The following is an 18,830-nucleotide window of genomic DNA, read 5'->3' as shown; positions in this document are numbered from 1 at the left end:
TTCGTCGATGACCATCGTTCTGAATTGACGTAGCTGAAAGCCCCGCAGAGTGTGTATTATTAGAATTCCGGAGTGATTGGAAATTTTCACTCATCTCTATCTCCGAACGTGTCCACAATGGCGCGCGCACATGCGCGCTGCAATCCAGACTCCCAAGCGGGAGAATGTGGGCGGTGTTTTTTCAAAGGGTACCTGCGGCAAATGAATACGCCCCATGACAGACTGCGCAGCAGGGTCCTTTTGGTAACTGCTTCCGCTCTTGGTGAATCATGAACTTTTCATGGACTGAAAGCGGTGCAAGGTGTAAAAACAGGACGATTGCTATGGTCATACCTGGGTACTTTCACGCGTAGATCGCGAGAAGAAACGAATGGATGAAAGCTAGAGTTACGACATATGTCCTGTCACTTTTCATGTTTATATAAAAGACGATAGAAGTCATAGTGTGAGAGGATGAATGCCAAATGTGTATCTGTGTGTATCTGTGCATGATGGAGCACAGGCCGTACTTTTCAACAGCGACCATGGCATTCTGTGTGTATAACAAGTCCATGCGTCGCCCATGTGTCTTCGAAATATTGTTTCTGGGTCATGTCCTGCTGCAGTAGCGAGACGCTTGAGAGAAGTACTCGAAGAGGTCAATGGTCATCACCGCACATTGCCCCCAAATATCCCCAGGGGATATTCGGGGCATATTAGCAATATACCTCGAATATACCCGGAATATACTCGTCAGGGAATATCCCTCAAATATCCCCCAGTCAATCCCAACTGGGAGATGACTCATCCATTTCGACGGTCACCTGATGAGTGCGCGTCGTCGGACAGCGTCGAGATTTCTCTTAAGTGCTCTCTTCGTCTTACCCTCTAGGAGCCTCCAGTGTGCACATACCTTGGTGAGTCTTTCTCCCACTGAGACATGTTTCGATATGCTCTATAGTTCCGGTTTTCTTATATAATCAGATCTAATGCCTGAAAATGCGGGATCAGAGCGCATATATGCGTCCATTTAGGGCGGGCCGGGGTGGGACTGAAGGAGATTGCAAGCACAGCCTACGACGTGTGTGCGGCAAGAATTGTCCGAACGGTGGGTATTGCGGGTGTGAGCGTGAACGTTGGATGGATGAGATTAAGGGTAAGCACAGGCTGAGCTTGGTGGCGTTGGCGTGGGTGCTAGCATCTGTGTTTCTCATGCGCATGGTGGCTCGGATTAGCCTCAGAGTCTGCGGTGCGCGCGCAAGTGCCAATGTCGTCGGGGCAGCAGCAACATCAGTGAGGCCAGTGTTCATTTGGGCTCTCCGTGTCCCAGTGCTAACCCCCCGCACGGCAGTACTGACCCCCGCACTACACCGCATTCTTTCCATTCCCCTCGCTCCCTGCACTCGCCAACCTTATCAAGCTGCAACCCTTCCTGGTGACCTTGTCTCTTCCCGCACTGATCTTCTCAGCCTCGACACGCATGCTCACCCCGCTTCTCCGCAGGATGCGCCTCTACGCTACCAGCACCAATGCACTTGCCAGCGGCTGCGTTTGTGCGCGTGGCGTGCTACCAGATGTGCTCGTGTTCGACAGCGCGGTGCCGCAGCCCGACGCACCCCCCAAAATGTACTCCTCGAATTCGAGGCCACGCGCGGACGCACCGCTCCCGCCACCGCAATAGATTCTTGCGTCAAGGCGCTGGTCGTCCCATCCCTGATGCGCGCCGTGGCTGCTTGCGTATGCGGGGGAACATCCAGCCGGGATTCGCACCTCTCGCCTCTTCAAGTATATCTTGTAGATCTTTCAAGCCTTAGAATTGTCGTGTAGCCTTCAATAGCATGTATTAGTTTTATAATTTGTTAATATATTTATTTCTCTATCTATGGAGCGCATATAAAGTGATTGGAATGATATCGAGCTCGAATAAACCCACAATATACTGTGAATATACTCAGTACCCAGGTATATTCACGGTATATTCAAGACATTACCTTGAATCGATCGTGAATATCCCCGGAGGGGAGGTGGGTATATTCGCGGTTGATTCCGGGTATATTGCGAATATCTCCCAAATGTACCCCAGGGGATATTCGGGGCAGTCTCATATATGAGACTGCCCCGACTTCATCCCGTCCACAATGTCAATTACGACTACTTCGATCCTGAGCTCCGCCCTTCTTTACACCGTTCGGTATACCTATCATAATGCCTGACAACTGTCTTGAACTGAACGGGTGATTCATCTTCCATGATGATCCCGCAGTACAGTCTAATATCCTCGGATCTAACGATTGGCGACTATGCGGCGGCGGTATGCGCAACTTTGAGTCTCGGTGCGTGCTGGTATCAATCGATGACGGTCCGAAGACATTGATTGTGCCATAATCTGGCCGTCTCAGAATCAAGGTCGTAGCGCCAAGAAAGTTAAGCCTTCTTTGTTCTGACTGGGTGGCTCTATCCCGTCGTGCCTTCTCCCACCCAGTCCCTACTACATCGACCGTCCAACCCTTTCTGGTACATAGAGTCGTTCAGCGGCAATGGGAGACCATGAATCCTCGACGACGCCGCCAACGCCTCCGCATGTCATATCACAGACGCGAGGATATCAGCAGGAAATGCTCGAAGACAGCATGCACAAAAATCTCGTCATTGCGCTAGACACTGGAGCGGGTAAAACGCATATTGCCGTGCTCAGAATGAAGTGGGAGGCGGAGCAAGAGTCTAGCAAAGTGCGCCCTACGTCACCATCTTCGTATTGGGGATCGTGCTAACGCTGTGGTGTTTTCGTAGGTGTCGTGGTTTCTCGTCCCCACCGTTGCCCTTTGCGAACAACAACGGGAAGTCATTGATAGTCACCTTCCTGTCTCTGTTGGCATGATCACGGGTGCAAATGAACCAGATCAATGGAAGGACCACAAGCTGTGGCAGCGCGTGCTGCAGACTCACAAAATCATTGTTTCCACGCATGCTGTCCTCCTCAACGCCCTTCGTCATGGGTACATCAACATGGGAAGGGACATTAGTCTGCTCGTATTTGACGAGGCGCACCATACCGCGGACAAGCATCCCTACAACCTGATCATGAGAGAATTTTATTTCAACCTGCCACGGCGCTCTGGAGATTTCGCCTACGATGCGACCGCGAATGTTCGTCCAATGGTCCTGGGGCTGACTGCTAGTCCAGTGTTTGGTGGCGACATCGAAAAAGCATTCCGGTTGGCGGCATCTTCTGACGTTATCGTTACGCTAAGCTAAAGTCTATTATTAGAACGCTTGAAGCCAATCTGGACAGCACGATCCGCGCTCCTCTCCGCTTCCGCGAAGAACTCTCTGGCTTTGTCCATCGACCTGAGTTCAAACATGTTATCTATGCCGCACCCGAATACAAGATGGTGGGGCCGTCCCCCTCTACTAACCTCACTTCACTCCAATCTGTTGTCGCATCCCTCAACATAGAGGAGGACCCATATGTCCTCTCACTCCGCGAAAAGCTGAGCCGGCTTCCACAGGGACCTGACCGCCACCGCACGGATCAGAAGCTCAGCAAAGTAATCAACAAACAAGACTCGTACACGCACAAGGGTTTGCGGGATTTTATGCGCGCAGCGGAGGAGATTTGCTCGGATCTCGGGCGTTGGGCAGCGGACTGGTACATCCAGCAGGTCATCCGGCAGGCGCTTTCGGCAGACGGGATGTTCCCGGATTACGCGTCTGTATGGAGCAATCGGGAGAAGCAGTACCTCATGGACACGCTTGCGCGAGTGGAGATCACGCCGGTCTCGTATGACTCGGAAGATATTGTTGCGCGCAGCTCGGACAAGGTGCGCGCGCTCGTCGACACGCTCATCGCGGAGAAGGCGGCATTCGAGGCGCTCGGAGAGGAATACCGCGGGCTTGTGTTCGTCACCCGCCGCGACTCTGTTCTTGCTTTGGTCGAGGTCCTCGCGTCGTACCCGGGCATTGCAGATAGCTTTGTCACGGGCTGTTTGCTCGGTATGTCTGAGAGTTCCCGCCGCCGTGCCTTTCTCGACATCACGCGAAATCTGCTGCGCCAGCCTGCAGCCGAGACGCTGAGGGATTTCAAGGCTGGAGAGATCGATCTCATCATCGCCACTGCGGTTGCAGAGGAGGGACTTGATATTCAAGCGTGCTGTAATGTTGTAAGATGGGACGCACCACCAAATATGGTCAGTTGGGCGCAAAGCCGAGGCCGTGCGCGAAAGAAGCGGAGCACATTCGTTCTGATGTTCTCAGACGACTCTGTACATCATGGGATGGTCAAAGATTGGGAGAGGCTGGAACTGGAGATGGTGAGGTTGTATAATTCGGAACGAGCTCGTCTCATGTTCGAAGAAGAGGAGTACAGAGCCAGGTTTGGCCAGCCCGTATTCAGTGTCGAATCGACGAGGCAAGTTTACCCTTCTAATAGCTACACTCTTTTTGACGTGCTAATAATTCGTTGTATTCGCTTGAAGTGCCTTGCTCACACTTGACTCTGCCATCGAGCACCTCAATCATTTCTGCTCTGTTTTGCCCAATTCTGGACATGGCGAGCATATGCCCATATACGACATTGACCCGCCCGACTATCCCGAGGAATGGCACACTTTCGGTGGCTCCAATCCACCATACATGGGACCATACGGTTGTACAGTGACCCTACCCAAGCTTGTCGATCCCAAGTTTCGTGTCTTCACCACGCCATGCATTCACTCTCAAAAAGTAATTGCCCGGCAGCATGTTGCCTTTCTCGCCTACCTCGAGCTGCATAAACACGGCCTGCTCAATGAGCACTTGCTTCCGCTTACGAGCGTCCTGGAGCCAGAGAACGAGGAAGAGGTGAAAAATCTCTTGAAAGAGGTCGAGAAGCGAGCGGGAACCGCAAGGGTGACAAGTCAGATGAATCCGTGGTTACCTGATTTTGGAGACGAGCAGGAAGAAGAACAGTGGTACACTACCACTGTATCCTTTGACGACATACATCCCCTCAAATTACTCACACGCACACGATTGAGTCCTCTTCAGGAAGATCAGATGCCTCTTCTACACCCCCGCGATCGAGGACCCTTGCGAGTACACATTCATACAGACGAACCAGCTCTGTCAGTGTCCGATGATGATATCGCGCGGGCCAAGGAGTTCACGCGGCGCCTATTCTGGCCGTTTTTCGGCTCGCGCATGGACTGGGATGACCTGAACTTTGCGTACTTGTTCCTTGAAGCTCCCGCCTCCAAGCCCGATGTGTGGGCCGAGCGTCGTTTGGTGCACGATGCAGAGCCCCTGGTTCCTGGTCTTGCGCCGCTACGGTTCTTTGCGCGTGTGGCGTGGTTCGCAGAACGCTTCGGGCGGACCAAAGATCTGTGCATTGTCAGTGATATCCGGCGCTTCGGCAAGCTGTACCGCTTTGTGCGCTGGCGGACTACGCCTGTGTCAGATGATGAAGCAGCCGCGCTCGCAGAGCGGTACGACCCCGAAGGTGTAGGACTGGAAATTTCCTACCCGCTCATCGTGGCGCGCCCGCTGGTGACACGAATGAACTTCCTATTGCCTATACCTCCCCAAGCGGTCGCCGACCCAGCGAACCAACAGCCTATTTTGTTGTTGTCAGAATCCTCAACGGTGGGGCTCATTTCGGCGGACGACGTGCAGCGTGCGATGTGGGTACCATCTGTTCTGCGCCATCTTGCAGTGGCAAATACTGCTTGCGCAATGCGAGACACGCTTTTTGCCGGGACGCCTCTCGAGACAATCCCCCTTAACTTGCTTGTCACTGCATTGACAGCACCGAGCTCACAGGATCAGGTCAACTACCAGCGGCTAGAGACTCTCGGCGACACGGTACTGAAGTATATCGTGTCTATAACGCTGCTGTCGGAGTTCCCTCTGTGGCATGAAGGGTATCTGGCGAGGCGCAAAGATCACGCAGTGTCAAATGCACAACTTGCGAAGGCGGCGGTGAAGCAAAAGGTGTACAAGTGGATCGTGCGGGACCGATTTTCGCCGAGAAAGTGGAAACCTCTCTATGTCACCGCTGTGGAGGAGATGCGAAAGGCGGACGATGTCGAAGAAGTTGAAGCCGTGATCGACGAAGAAGAAGACCAGAAGGCGAAGAAACGGCGGGAGAGAGAAAAGCAGAAGCGGCAGTTGTCAACGAAGGTTCTTGCGGACGTCGTCGAGTCGCTCATCGGCGCGTCGTATGTGCACGGCGGCTTCGCCCTCAGCGTCGAATGCGCCAAAGTCTTCGATCTGGGTCTCCCATGGCGCCCAATTCCCGAGCGTATTGATGCGATGCGGGAGCGGATTTTCAAGCTTCAGCGGCTTCCGTCACAGCTGTCCGTCGTGGAAGACATTATTGGGTACACCTTTACCAACAAGGTCCTACTCGTCGAAGCGCTCACGCACGCAAGCTACCAGACAGACCTTGGCACCATTTCTTACGAGCGCATGGAGTTCCTCGGCGACTCGGTGCTGGACATGATCGTCACCGATTTTCTGTATCACGCCTCCGGGAAACAGTACTCTCCCGGGCAGATGCACCTTCGCAAGACAGCCGTGGTGAACGCACATTTCCTTGCGTTCGTGTGTCTCCGCGCGTCGACCGCGCGAATAGATGCGATGCCTGTATGGCGCGACCGCCGCGGCGTGGAACTTCAGGAGACAACAAAACGCGTGTTCCTCTGGCAGTGCTTGCTACATTCGAGCGCGAGACTTCTAGATGACCAGACGACGGTCTTTGCGCGTTGGGGAAAGCACGGAGATACCATTCAAAAGGAGCTAGACGAAAGCACAGCATTCCCATGGTCGCCACTGACGTCGCTGCAGGCGCCTAAGTTTTTGAGCGATATGGTGGAAAGTATCCTCGGTGCCATATTCCTGGATACTGCGGGCAACTTGGACGTGGTCCGAAACGTCCTCCGCACGCTGGGGATCATGCAGGTGCTGGAGCGAATCGTGGCAGCGGGTGTGGACGTCCAGCATCCGGTCTCGCGTTTGATGATGTGGAAGGCAAAACGCGACATTGATCTAGAGTTTAAGATCGAGAAGGGTGGAGGATTGGTAAGATGTACCATCTATCAGGATGAGGTGGAGGTGGTTACGGTAGAGGATCAGTGGAGAGGACGAATCAGTCAGGAAGACGTGCGCTTTGCAGCAGCGGAGAGAGCGTATCACATTTTGGTCGCACAGGAAGCCGAAATGAATCAGCCGGGGTTCTTCAATACCCAAGGCGAGGACGTGGAAGAGGACGAGGACGAGGACGAAAGAGAAGACGCCTTCGCTGACAGTCAGTGAAGCGAATGTAAACCGCAGATACCCTAACTTGTTGCTTGCTTATTATACTCCTGTACTCTGGGAATGTCCAACATAGATGCTATGATATGTGTCCGTCCGAGGGCGAAGAACACGTGGTCGACGGAGGTGAGGACGATTACGTTCCGTTACGGAAAGCAGCGCGTGCCCAAACAGTACTTGAGCCGCCCCGCACTCCCCCCTCTTGTTCCTCAACCACTACCGTCATGTCTGCCGACAACGCCGTCCTCACCCAGATCCTCGCTCAGCTCCAGTCCCTCCAGGTCAATCAGCAGGCCATGCAGGCCAAGGTGAGGCCTTGTAATTTGAACGCGTGTTTCATATATGCTTATGCTCGAGATCCGAATAGCTAGACGCGCTGTCTAACCCTGCTTCGCCGCCAGGCCTCTCGAGCCCACCTGGCTCATCTGCCATCGCTTTGCCCGTCGATGGGCTCTCGACCTCCCCGCCCGCTACCTCCGTGGCCGCATCGCTTGCTGGCGAATTAAACAGCGGCAAGCCCTTGACTGACAAGGAGCGCGAGAAGCTGCTGTACCCGTCCAGAGTCATGTTGACCAGTGAGTGTCATTTGCCCCTCGGCGGCGCGACAGCGTTGGATATACGTCGATGTTTCTTGGACTGGCCGACGGAGCCTTATCTCGTGTGGCGCGCGCTATCTCCCGGCCTGTCCGCGATATCTTATCATGCCCGTGCCGTCTGCTCACGATTGCCCATGCACAGCATATCCCGACCAGCATGGCGTCAAGCCCCAACCTCTCCAATGGGGCGCTGCCGACCCGTCCGTGCGCGGGCCGGTGATTTGCTCGCGCCTGCCATCGTCGCTCAAGAGCCGCAACGCGATTGGCGCGCACTCAGGGTCATACTCGATCTACCGCGCGCTGGCGATCGCGATGGGCACGCTCGTGCCGACGCACAAGCCTGACTACTCACGCACCGAACCCCCAATCGAGATCCCGCCCCAGCCGTCGTGGTCTGACCCGTCCAAGATCGTCTCGTTCGATCCGTGGGGACATCTCGTCCCACAGGTCTTCCGCAAGGAGACGGATAGCGGTCTCGATATTCGCCCGAGCATTGCCGTCACCAAGGCGCATATGAAGCTCAGCGAGATTGATGAGGCCGCGCGCAGGGGCGAAATTCCTGTGGATGGGAAGATCGTGCTTAAGAGCACGCCGCTGCTCAATGCAGATGGCACACCCAGTTCTGCGGACCCCGGTGTCGAAATCAATATTGGTAAGGCCGCCGTCGAGCCTGTATGGTATCTGCCCGGCGTTGCAGACCGATTTGGCATGTAAGTAGCGGCTTGGCAGCTCAGAATTGCGTGCATCGATATATGCTGACCTGACGTCCACGTATCAGCTCTGAAAGCTTGCTACGTCGCGCACTATTTGAGGACACAGGAGGAATGTACCCCGAATTGATTACACGACCCGACATCAAGGTCTTCCTCCCACCCATCGGCAACTTGACAGTCTATATATGTATGTCGAATTGTCATTTAGTAATTCACGCTTACTAACTTTACTCTAGTCGGACCTGCGCATTATATGTGGGACGAGAGCAAGGAGCTCACCTTGCGCGTGCACGATGAATGTATGTGTCTCATCTCTCAGGGAGCAATAATATGCTAATTATCCGGGCAGGTAACGGCTCGGATGTGTTTGGATCCGACATCTGCACATGCAAGCCCTACCTTACATTCGCTATCGAAGAGTGCGTGCGGACAGCGCAGCGCGGGGGCGTCGGCGTCGTTGTGTACTTCCGCAAGGAAGGCCGAGCGCTTGGCGAGGTCACCAAGTGCGTCTCATGACATCCCATCTTTTCTATTCCTCTAATAACTCATTTCGACTTGGCTTCATGCGCTTCGCTCTTTTGGCCGCTTTAGATACCTCGTGTATAACTTGCGCAAGCGTGGCGGTGATTCGGCGGACAAATATTTCCGCGCGACAGAGCTCATCGCAGGTGTCAAGGACATGCGCTTCCAAGCACTCATGCCCGACGTCTTGCACTGGCTTGGCATTCGCAAGATCGACAACATGGTCTCTATGAGCGACATGTATGTCCCCCTCCCTCCTTTTGCGCGGCCGAAACTCACGCAAAGCGGGACCTGCACAGGAAATACGATGCCATCGTCAGCTCGGGTATTCCCATCATTAAACGCTACGATCTCCCCGGTACGCTCGCCCTGGTCTTCATTCTCTACCCTTTTTTCACTGCTACTTTCCTCTCGTGCAGACCACCTCATTCCTATGGACTCGCGTGTCGAGATCGACGCGAAGATCGCAGCTGGCTACTTTACCAGTGGCAAGCAGATCACGCAGGCCGACCTGGTCAAGACCGTCGGGCGCACATGGGAGGAGACTGAGCATTGAGCACGATTCTCTTGATTTTCATGTTGTCTTGTTTTGTTGTGGAATATCAGGTCATTTGAAATGGATAAAGGAGTCTGCCAGAGGTCTACCAGCGCACTTGATCCAACAACAATTCCACAGCACGATAGCATTGACGAAACAAACAATAATACAACCGTAAACTAATGGGCACCCACATCAAATCGCAGTCAAACAGCCAAGAACACACCAACTAATTAGTCTCATCATCTGCCGAAATAGCGCTCAGTGGAGATAGAGCCCTGTCGAGATGAAGTTCGGACCGCGGTTCACTGGCGACAGTTGATTCCTCGACGGCTATCTCTATCTTGGGACCGGCCTCGTCTCGCATGCTGATAGTCTTCTTGCTTTTGGACTTGGTGACCTTTTGAGCGCTCGGACAGCTCGTGCTTAAAGTGCACTGATCACAGCGGGGGCCAACGGGCAAACAGACCACCTAGCGATACGAGGGTCAAGAATGGCAACCAGAAGGAAGGATAGATCGGCACCTGACCGAATCCGACGAGTAGATGGTTGATCTCACGATGTAAGTCTGAAGGGAGCCATGACTGCAGATTTAGCCTTGGAAACGTATGATTTGAAAGGTTAAGCGTGTGCATATGAGTAGAATCAGGCACACGAACCGCGTCTCTTCTGGGTTCTTGGTTGGCGGTTTATGCCACTTGAGACGATTAGTGATACGATGGACATGGACATCCACTCCAATTCCAACGTTTCTACGGACAGTAATTTGATCGAACGAGAAACGTGCGACCGAAGTGAGAAATGCTTACAGGTTCCACGCTGTGTGCAAAGCCAAGAACGCCATTTTGGGTCCAACGCCAGGGAGTGAGCACAATTCATCTACAGTCTTCGGGACGTCTGAGTCGAAATTATCACGCAGCCGTTGAGCGGCTTGCTTTAAGTATCTAGGCTCGAAGCCGTTGGTTTCGCGCGGTGTGAATATGATATGAAACTGCATACCCGGTCTTGCGTCGCCAAAAACCAACCTTGCATATAGCATCTGAAATCTTGTCGTCATCCGTAGCTATTAAAGCCTCGACACTAAGACTGCCACCGATCGCGTCGCGCAGCTTCGATACCGCCGCGTCCGTCACTTCGTCTTTAGTTTGTGACGATAGCATGAGCGAGACGAGCGTCGCAAATCGCTGGTTCTGGTGCATTCTTTGAGTCATGGAAAACTAATGTGTAGACGGACCGCATACCTTGGGATCCTGCTCTTTGTACTGGGCCTGATCGCACCCCATGGTATCGACTGGGGCAGTGATGCGCGCACGCATACCCTTGATAGCATCATACGTCTCCTTCCAATTTTCCGGAGCAGGATGGGGCGTTTTCAACGACTGTGGGATGACCTTTGGTTTCCGGGGAGAAGACGGCGACGCTTTCGCCTTCACCTTCGCCTTTGAAGGTGACTTGACTGCGCGACTGCCTTTGAGTGCAGGCTCGGGTAGAGGTTTACTGGCAGTCTTCCGCAAGGCATCGCTGTCCGACTCAGTGAATGGTTCGACTTTGATACGCTTCGAGCGTCGCGTAGCAGGAAGACTAGCGTCAGCTTCGTCGGCCTCGAAGAGGGCGACCGAGGGGTCAAATGGGCTCGCATGCGATGTCAGTTGTGCTGCTCTCGATGCTGTAATTCTTTTCATGATGGCAACAAAAGAAGAGCGAGAAAAACACGCTATGGAGGCTGCAGGACGCGTTATGACGCGTCTGATTGAGTTGCTCTCAGAGACCCGAGTTTGTCTGATTATTGAGGTCATTATGTAATTTGTTATCCCCTCATTCTTTTGTAGTCCTGCTACGAAAGGCTTGTAAGCGGCGAAGCCATCTCTTCTAGACTCTATGGAGTACTGCAACACGCAACCAATTGCTTCAAGCTTCCTGCCTATCATCCCCAATAAATTATCTCAAATAACGATACGCACGCGTATTCATATCCTTAGTCCCATGACCTGAACAGCTCCTAGTAACCACCTTTCACTGACTCCCCACGCACTCCAGCCCCGGAACCTTCAGCCCCTTGCCTTCCATCGCGTTCTGTCGTATCTGCTTTTCAAGATAACGCACACGTTCACAATTTAGATCTCGATCGTCGCTATACACTGTGGCAAACGAACCAGAGCTTCGGAGTGGCGGGCCTATCTTCGCACTGTCAATGTTATGCTTCTTCGGATGGGACGTTTGTAGATGAGGGGGATGGATCATCCCGTTGCGATCCACCTTTGAAATCGGATGGAAACGGCGATTTTCTGCGGTCTTCTTCCCGTGTTTCGGATCAGGACCAGAAACATAGGTGGAGTGTGCGGGTCGTGGTAGGTCTGTTCTTGCTAACCGTGGCTTCTCTGTGATCGCTAGTCTTCCCTCTCTGAATTTGCGGTGGCGCGCTTTCTTGGCCGTAGGATCCTCGTGAATTTTCGCCGAGTGATCGAGATCTGTGGACGCAGGTTGCTGTGGTAATTGAAGCAGCGTCGCTGATACTACTGGAGAGCCTGCCGGGCGATGAGCAGCTAGCGAAGGGGTTAAAGATACTCGGATCGACTGGCTTGGTGAACGCTGATTTTCATCTCTGTCTTGTGAAGAGACAGACTCGGTTGAATAAGCAGACGAGCGCTGTACATCGCTCAGCCAGTCAGCAACCTTCCTGCGCTTTGGAGAGGTTGGACGGATGGAACATTCCTCTTGGGGCTGACGGTGTTGAGCAGGAGAGTCATTGTTGATACTGGGGAAAGGCTCGGAGTCTACATCGGCAGGCCTCTTCTGAGCGGGATGACTGTCCAAGTATGGGTCGCTTCTTTTTGCAACGTGTGCTCGCAAACCGGTGGGCCTCTTGACTGTAGGCGGAGGCGTCATCAAACCTGAAGAGGAAGGCGTATTTCTTCCCGAGCACCTCTCGGCCTCGCCATGTTTTCTTGTACCTGGCCCTTCATCCGGCGGATGGGCCAGATCCGAAGTCGAATGCCGGGAGGCTGGCCTAGGTGCAACGCACACTTCTTCGTTCGCCTGCGTCTCCTGAGAGTCATCGTCATCATACCATGTTTTTCTGACATCTATACCGGCCAATCTCCCGAAAAGCGCCTCCGCTGTTCTCCCTCTTTCCTCTGCTTCTTCCTCGTCTTCCGTTTCTTCATCGCTGTCTTCACTTTTAGCAGCCAGCTTTGCCTTAAGTTGCGCGTTGAAAAGCTTGACGTTTAAAGGTTTTAAGGTTACAGACAGCGCAGGCTCGGCGGGAAGTCCCAGTAACCTCCTTACCATGGTATGGTCTCGACCTTTTAAATGACCTTCGGCTAGCATAACTTCCAACTTCTTTCGCATTCTTCCGCTCTCCGCCCACTTCGCCGCGACTTCGGTTGCCTCGCTGCCCATTAGGTCTTGCAGGGCCGCATCACATTCGGCGTTGTCCATTGTGATTTTGCCGCCTTCGCACATAACCTCATCCCAGCCGGATGACCCTTGTATTGTTGAGTCAGAACAGATAGAATCCGCAAACATCGCGTTAATGCAGCGCTTATCCAACCCATTCAGAGCCGTGTCGAGTGTGTTTGGTACGATTCTCTTCGGACGAAACAGCGCTACAAATTTCTTCAGTTCTGGCAGCGGTGAGTGTCGCGAGAGCGGAACGAGCTAGATTCAAGGGTGGTTAACAGCCCGAAGGAATGCCATATTCAGAGTGGGCTCACCAGGCAGGACACTTCTTTCCCTTGAAGCAATAGTTCCTCTGTCTCTGCGAGATACTGTGCCCACTTGACTGCACCCATGGTCACAGGGTTAACGTACACAACCTTCCTTGCATCCTTCTCCCCCTCCACAAGATCCGCAGCATATTCGCACCGATCGAAACGCTCACAAGCATGATACCGCGTCGCGGCGGGATCATCGGTGATGATGGAGCGCATGAAGGGGTCCGATAGGCGGCTGTAAATATTGTGCTTGTAACGATCAACATGAATCTGTATTGGGATACTGATCAGATCGAGTGTTAGAAGAGGGAAAAATGGGCCGCATGCCTTGGACTTGAATGTGCGAGAGATACATTTCAGCACCTCTTCATAGCCCCATGTCCAACAGTTGACAAAAAATGTCGTGGTATCCGGAAGGAGCGACATGAGATAGGTGAGGCCTTCTGTTGCGTCCGCCTGACACCATTGAAAATTGTTTAGATGGTGACCTGGGCATTCATGTAGAAGAAAATAACACCTTGGACGGTACCTCCGTGTTCAAAAATACACATGCGGTGTCCAGATGAATAGCGTCAAGCCTCTTGGGTCCACAAGCACTCCGATACTTCTTGAGGTGGCTTGAGGATCGATTTTCAGCGAGATAGGGCCTCAAGATGGGATTGTGTACCAGACTATCTAGGAGGCTAGGTTCGGCACGGAAGTCCCCTGTGTGTAAAATCGCTCCACGTGGCCCTTCGACAAGGAACCTAAGAACATAGAAAATCAGGTCGTTGAGTATGCGATCCATACACAGCCGGAAATTTTGATTAAAAATCGAGGAAAATTGATTTACATGACGGCACCAGGGCAATGATTAGCATCCAACAATGAGATCGTCACAGTTTCGCTGTTGGAGAGCTCAATTTCTGTGGGACTGTTGAGAGGTAATGGGCACTAATATGTGTCAGCCGAACACATTCAAGCATGATGAAAAAAATCGGAGGCATCGTTACCAGAAGATCTCTACTGCCTTCATATTGAATTCGTCCCCCAGCCTTGACGGGATCAACCTTCAGATGCTCGAATGTTCTTCCAAGCTTTGGGTCTTCCCGGACACTGCTGTTGACCAGGGCACGTTCTTTGTATACCTTATGTTTCAGCAGCATTTGCTTCGCGTCATGCGAGCATATGATCTTCGACGAGAACGACTTGGCGGAAAGGCCAGAAACATGATCGGAGTGGGTGTGAGAGAGCAGATGGAGAGCCGGAGGAGGGGAAAGGAAAGGTGAGGAGGTGAATTCATCGACTCTGATGGGATAAGGGGGGATGAACGCCTTGTAGGGGGTACCTGGAGGCATTATAGTGTGATGCTAGGCCTTTGAGCGGCTACCAATGAGAATTCTATGGATATCAAGGTGAAGGAGGGAGAGAGGGACGACAATCGTGAAATTTTCGCTGCTGGAGAGAAAGCGCCGAGCCGCGCTGGAGCCACCGTGCAAGGGCCACAACACCAAAACGATCAACGCGAAGAGGTCACATGCATCAGCACGTGAGGACACGCCTCCAGTGTTTTACCGTATTCCAATTGGCTTGAGAAAAAGCAGTGGAACGATATAGCCAGTTCGTTGTGATTAACTTACAATTGGTACAATTAGACAGAATACAAGTCAGGCTGGAATGCAAAACATAACACGAGATGAGAGGGACATGCAAATAGACAAGAGCGGGGAAAAGGATGGGAGCGGACGGATGAACTGTTAGAATAATGAGGTATACCAGTCGACCTCTATCGCCAACCAGACTCGCGACGTACTCAACCAGAGCACATCACACATGCTTCCTTATTTTCCAAGGAACACATGAGCTTCGCCTCCTCAAGCTCTCTCTCCTTCTTCCTCTGCAGCGCGGCAGCAAACTCTGGGTCCCTTTCTGCGGCAGCCCTCGTCTTCTCGTCCAAGCTCTCGAGGAAATTTTGCGTGCTCAAGGATGTGACCGTGCTCGAAGGTGTGATAAGAGAAGGGGATGATGGCACTGAGTCTGTCGATTCTGATGTGGCGATTGCCCCAGTGAGTTGAGGAGTGATCGGCTCTTCCTTGACGACAACATTGGACACCTCAAGTGTAACAGGCTCTTCCTTGGCGGTGACGGGAGTAGGCTCCTCTGGTGTCGGGGTAACGATATCGGTGCTAGGTGACGGCTCAGCGGAGGCCTTAGACTGGGCCGCCGCCAATGTCGCGGTGGCCTGCTGCGCCTTGACCTCCTTCACCAAGTTGTGGTCCAGTGTGAACTGGATTGCCTGTGCAGCAGGACGCGTGCGCAGGTAATACATGCCGGTCTTGAGCCCACGCTTCCAGCCGTAAAAATGCATGCTGGTGAGCTGGCCGAGCGTCGGAGACTGCAAGTGGACGTTTAGAGATTGTGACTGGCAGATGAACGCTCCACGGTCTGCAGCGAGGTCAAGGACCCTCTTCTGCGAGATCTCCCAGACGGTCTTGTAGATTGCCTTGACGTCGCTTGGGATTTCAGGTATACTTTGCACCGATCCATTATGGGCAATAATTCTGTTCTTCATATCATCGTCCCAGAGCTTTAAGTCGACGAGCTCCCGAAGCAGCCAGGGACAAACGACCTGGAACTCTCCAGCAAGAACACGGCGGGTATAGATGTTGCTGTAAACAGCGTTATGAGCATTCAGGTACGTGGGACGGCGTCACGATAACGTACCTGGTGTAAGCCTCGAAGCACTCGTTGAAGCCCAGGATTTGACTAGTAGATGCAGTCGGCATTGGCGCAACGAGCAGAGAATTACGAAGGCCGTGCTGCGCCATCTTTGCCTTCAAGGAAGTCCAATCCCAGAGGTCTGTAGGCGTGACACCCCAAAGGTCAAATTGCAACAAGCCTTCGGATGCAGGGCTGCCAGAGTAGGACGAGTACGGGCCATCTTTCTCAGCCATCTCAACACTAGCTTCCACAGCGGCATGGTATATGGTCTCGAAGATCTGCTGATTCAGCTTGCGCGCCTGCTCTGATTCAAAAGGCATGCGCAAGATCATGAAAGTATCCGCAAGACCTTGCACGCCGAGACCAATAGGGCGGTGACGCATGTTGGAGTTGCTTGCCTCAGGAACGGGGTAGTAGTTGACATCAATGATACGGTTTAGGTTGAAAGCCACAACCTTGGCGACGGCGTGAAGTTTGTGGAAGTCGTATACGCCATCCTTGACGTAAGTAGGGAGCGCAAGGGAAGCAAGGTTGCAGACTGCGGTCTCGTCCGGAGAAGAGTATTCGATGATCTCAGTACATAGATTGGAAGATTTGATCGTCCCGAGATTCTTTTGGTTGGATTTTTCTGACAAAATGTAAGCGTCAACGTTACTGAGATAATACATGCAGCAATGCTCACTGTTCGCTGCGTCTTTGTAGCAGATGAAGGGGCCACCTGTCTCGATCTGCGCGTCGAGAATAGAATACCACAGCTTTTGGGCGGAAATCGTCTTTCTTCCGCGACCCTCGTTTTCATAGCGCTCATATAGAGCTTCGAACTCATCACCATAGACTTCATGGAGATTCGGCGCCTCATCGGGCGAGAACAAGGTCCAGTCACCATCCTGTTCGACTCGCTTCATGCTGTGGATGTGAATTGTCAGAGCTGATAAGAATGGAACGGTATTGTGAATCACTGACAAAAGATCGGGGATCCAGAGTGCATAGAAGAGGTCGCGTGCACGGACTTCCTCCTTGCCGTGATTTTTGCGGAGGTCGATGAATTCGTAGATATCGGCGTGCCATGGCTCAAGGTAGATTGCAAAAGCACCCGGGCGCTTGTTACCGCCTTGGTCGACATAGCGAGCAGTCGCGTCGTACGCGCGGAGCATGGGAACAATGCCGTTGGAGTATCCATTGGTACCAGCGATGTAGGCGCTAAAGGAACTGTTAGAATGAAGAAATGAAGTCGGAATCAATTGCAAGACGTACCCTGTAGCCCGAATGTTGTGAATATTGAGTCCAATGCCACCGGCCGTCTTGCTGATCATAGCACAGTTCTTCAGAGTTTCATAGATTCCCTCAATGGAGTCTTCTTTCATGCAAACCAGGAAACACGAGCTCAATTGAGGATTGGGTGTACCCGCGTTGAAGAGTGTTGGTGAGGCGTGAGTGAAGTAACGTTCAGACATAAGGTTGTAGGTTTCAATAGCGCGATCGACATCAGCGCCGTGAATGCCGACAGCTACGCGCATGATCATGTGCTGTGGACGTTCTGCGACACGGCCATTGATCCGAAGAAGGTAAGAACGCTCCAGCGTCTTGAACCCAAAGCTTAACACAGGCGGTGAGAGATGAGCAAATGAGAGGTAAAGGTAACATACAAATTATATTGGAAATCGCGTTCATATATGATGGCGGAGTCCAACAGCTCAGCGTGTTCACATACGACTTTGTATGTCTCTTCAGAGATCATACCAGAAGGTCGTCCTGTCTTAGGATTGACTACAGGGAGGTTAGAAGTACGATACAAGCAGACAAACGAAAGTAAATAAGCATACCATAATTGTACAGATCTGCAATGATGTGGGAGAAATTCTTCTTCGTTTCTTTGTGCAGGTTAGAAACGGCGATGCGTGCGGCAAGAACAGCGTAGTCTGGATGTTTGGTGGTGAGGTATGCCGCAGTCTCAGCCGCCAGATTCTGTGTAATCGTCATGAGCGTGTGCGTGATACATAAGCAAGAGGATTTTTACATCTAGTTCGCTGGTGGTGACGCCTTGGTATACTCCCTGAATGACCTTCTGCGCGACTCTGTTGACTGAATGAGCAGTATACCTCATAAACGGCACGATGCACTCACTCAACGGGATCAACATGATTATTGTCAAGGCCATAGCAAAGTTTGCTAATCCTGGCCGTGATCTACATAGGTCAATTAATTTGTCGCAAGTGATGGACGCGGAAAAGCGCGCACCTTGTCGAACTGAACGCGTTCTTTGCGCCTTCAAGAGATAAATTTACACTTTAGCACCAAAGGAAGCGAAAGACGACGCGATGAGTGAGCAAAACGCACCCATCTAAGGCAGGTATCCACATTAGTCAAGAGTTGAACCATCAACAGGAATACATATATAACTTACCTCGCTTGAATACAAACGACGCCATGATATGGTGGCACAACTAAAGGCACGAATATGGTGCAGGAATGAAAGCTGGGGAGAGATGTCGCAGAATGCGCGGTTGAGGTCAAGACTGAAGAGATGGAGGGAAGAAATCGACGCGCCCCGAGACTTTTAGTGAGTGGGTGACTAAGCATCAGGTCTTATTTATCTTTGTTGACTTGTGACGCTAAACACTCACACAATTTACCTTCATAATTCCCCTCGAGTATTTTGAAGACAAGAACCTATCCGTACGATGTTATAAAAGCTATGTAGTGAGCTGGAAACTTTGAAAATTATCAATAAATTACTATGTCTGAGTCAGGGGATATATCTCTTGCTTGACAGATAAGT

General features: G+C 52.2%; 6 protein-coding genes across 6 annotated transcripts; 3 read left to right on the top strand and 3 right to left on the bottom strand.

Annotated features, from left to right (window-relative positions):
- Positions 1-1,246: 1,246 nt before the first annotated feature.
- HETIRDRAFT_451281 (uncharacterized protein) lies at positions 1,247-1,660 on the top strand (the record flags this gene model as incomplete). The annotated part of the gene is made up of 3 exons (XM_009547853.1): positions 1,247-1,272; positions 1,331-1,414; positions 1,483-1,660. 3 exons carry the CDS (start codon positions 1,247-1,249, stop codon positions 1,658-1,660), a joined length of 288 nt encoding a protein of 95 aa, XP_009546148.1.
- An 856-nt stretch (positions 1,661-2,516) lies between these two features.
- HETIRDRAFT_104842 (ribonuclease III) lies at positions 2,517-7,269 on the top strand (the record flags this gene model as incomplete). Its single annotated transcript, XM_009547852.1, has 4 exons — positions 2,517-2,708; positions 2,770-3,194; positions 3,248-4,351; positions 4,455-7,269. 4 exons carry the CDS (start codon positions 2,517-2,519, stop codon positions 7,267-7,269), a joined length of 4,536 nt encoding a protein of 1,511 aa, XP_009546147.1.
- A 224-nt stretch (positions 7,270-7,493) lies between these two features.
- Positions 7,494-9,656, top strand: HETIRDRAFT_318993 (uncharacterized protein; the record flags this gene model as incomplete). The annotated part of the gene is made up of 9 exons (XM_009547851.1): positions 7,494-7,577; positions 7,637-7,844; positions 8,008-8,575; positions 8,644-8,765; positions 8,815-8,877; positions 8,928-9,081; positions 9,170-9,340; positions 9,400-9,458; positions 9,520-9,656. 9 exons carry the CDS (start codon positions 7,494-7,496, stop codon positions 9,654-9,656), a joined length of 1,566 nt encoding a protein of 521 aa, XP_009546146.1.
- A 385-nt stretch (positions 9,657-10,041) lies between these two features.
- HETIRDRAFT_26348 (uncharacterized protein) lies at positions 10,042-11,020 on the bottom strand (the record flags this gene model as incomplete). Its single annotated transcript, XM_009547475.1, has 6 exons — positions 10,042-10,110; positions 10,163-10,235; positions 10,298-10,390; positions 10,448-10,582; positions 10,638-10,828; positions 10,880-11,020. Coding segments are annotated over 6 exons (702 nt in total), but the record flags the coding sequence as incomplete, so codon positions are not given.
- A 631-nt stretch (positions 11,021-11,651) lies between these two features.
- On the bottom strand, positions 11,652-14,688 carry HETIRDRAFT_173177 (uncharacterized protein; the record flags this gene model as incomplete). Its single annotated transcript, XM_009547850.1, has 5 exons — positions 11,652-13,295; positions 13,352-13,807; positions 13,869-14,097; positions 14,184-14,284; positions 14,344-14,688. 5 exons carry the CDS (start codon positions 14,686-14,688, stop codon positions 11,652-11,654), a joined length of 2,775 nt encoding a protein of 924 aa, XP_009546145.1.
- Positions 14,689-14,928: 240 nt separating this feature from the next.
- Positions 14,929-18,480, bottom strand: HETIRDRAFT_474917 (uncharacterized protein; the record flags this gene model as incomplete). Its single annotated transcript, XM_009547849.1, has 12 exons — positions 14,929-15,443; positions 15,477-15,999; positions 16,055-16,679; positions 16,734-16,957; positions 17,015-17,251; positions 17,306-17,647; positions 17,698-17,818; positions 17,875-18,016; positions 18,069-18,126; positions 18,176-18,237; positions 18,290-18,317; positions 18,452-18,480. The coding sequence occupies 12 exons, from the start codon at positions 18,478-18,480 to the stop codon at positions 15,144-15,146; spliced, it is 2,691 nt and encodes an 896-aa protein (XP_009546144.1). The 3' UTR covers positions 14,929-15,143.
- Positions 18,481-18,830: the final 350 nt, after the last annotated feature.

Source organism: Heterobasidion irregulare, assembly GCF_000320585.1.
Source record: "Heterobasidion irregulare TC 32-1 unplaced genomic scaffold scaffold_05, whole genome shotgun sequence".
NCBI classification, from domain to species: Eukaryota; Fungi; Basidiomycota; class Agaricomycetes; order Russulales; family Bondarzewiaceae; genus Heterobasidion; species Heterobasidion irregulare.
This window is presented reverse-complemented; position numbering and strand designations above follow the sequence as displayed.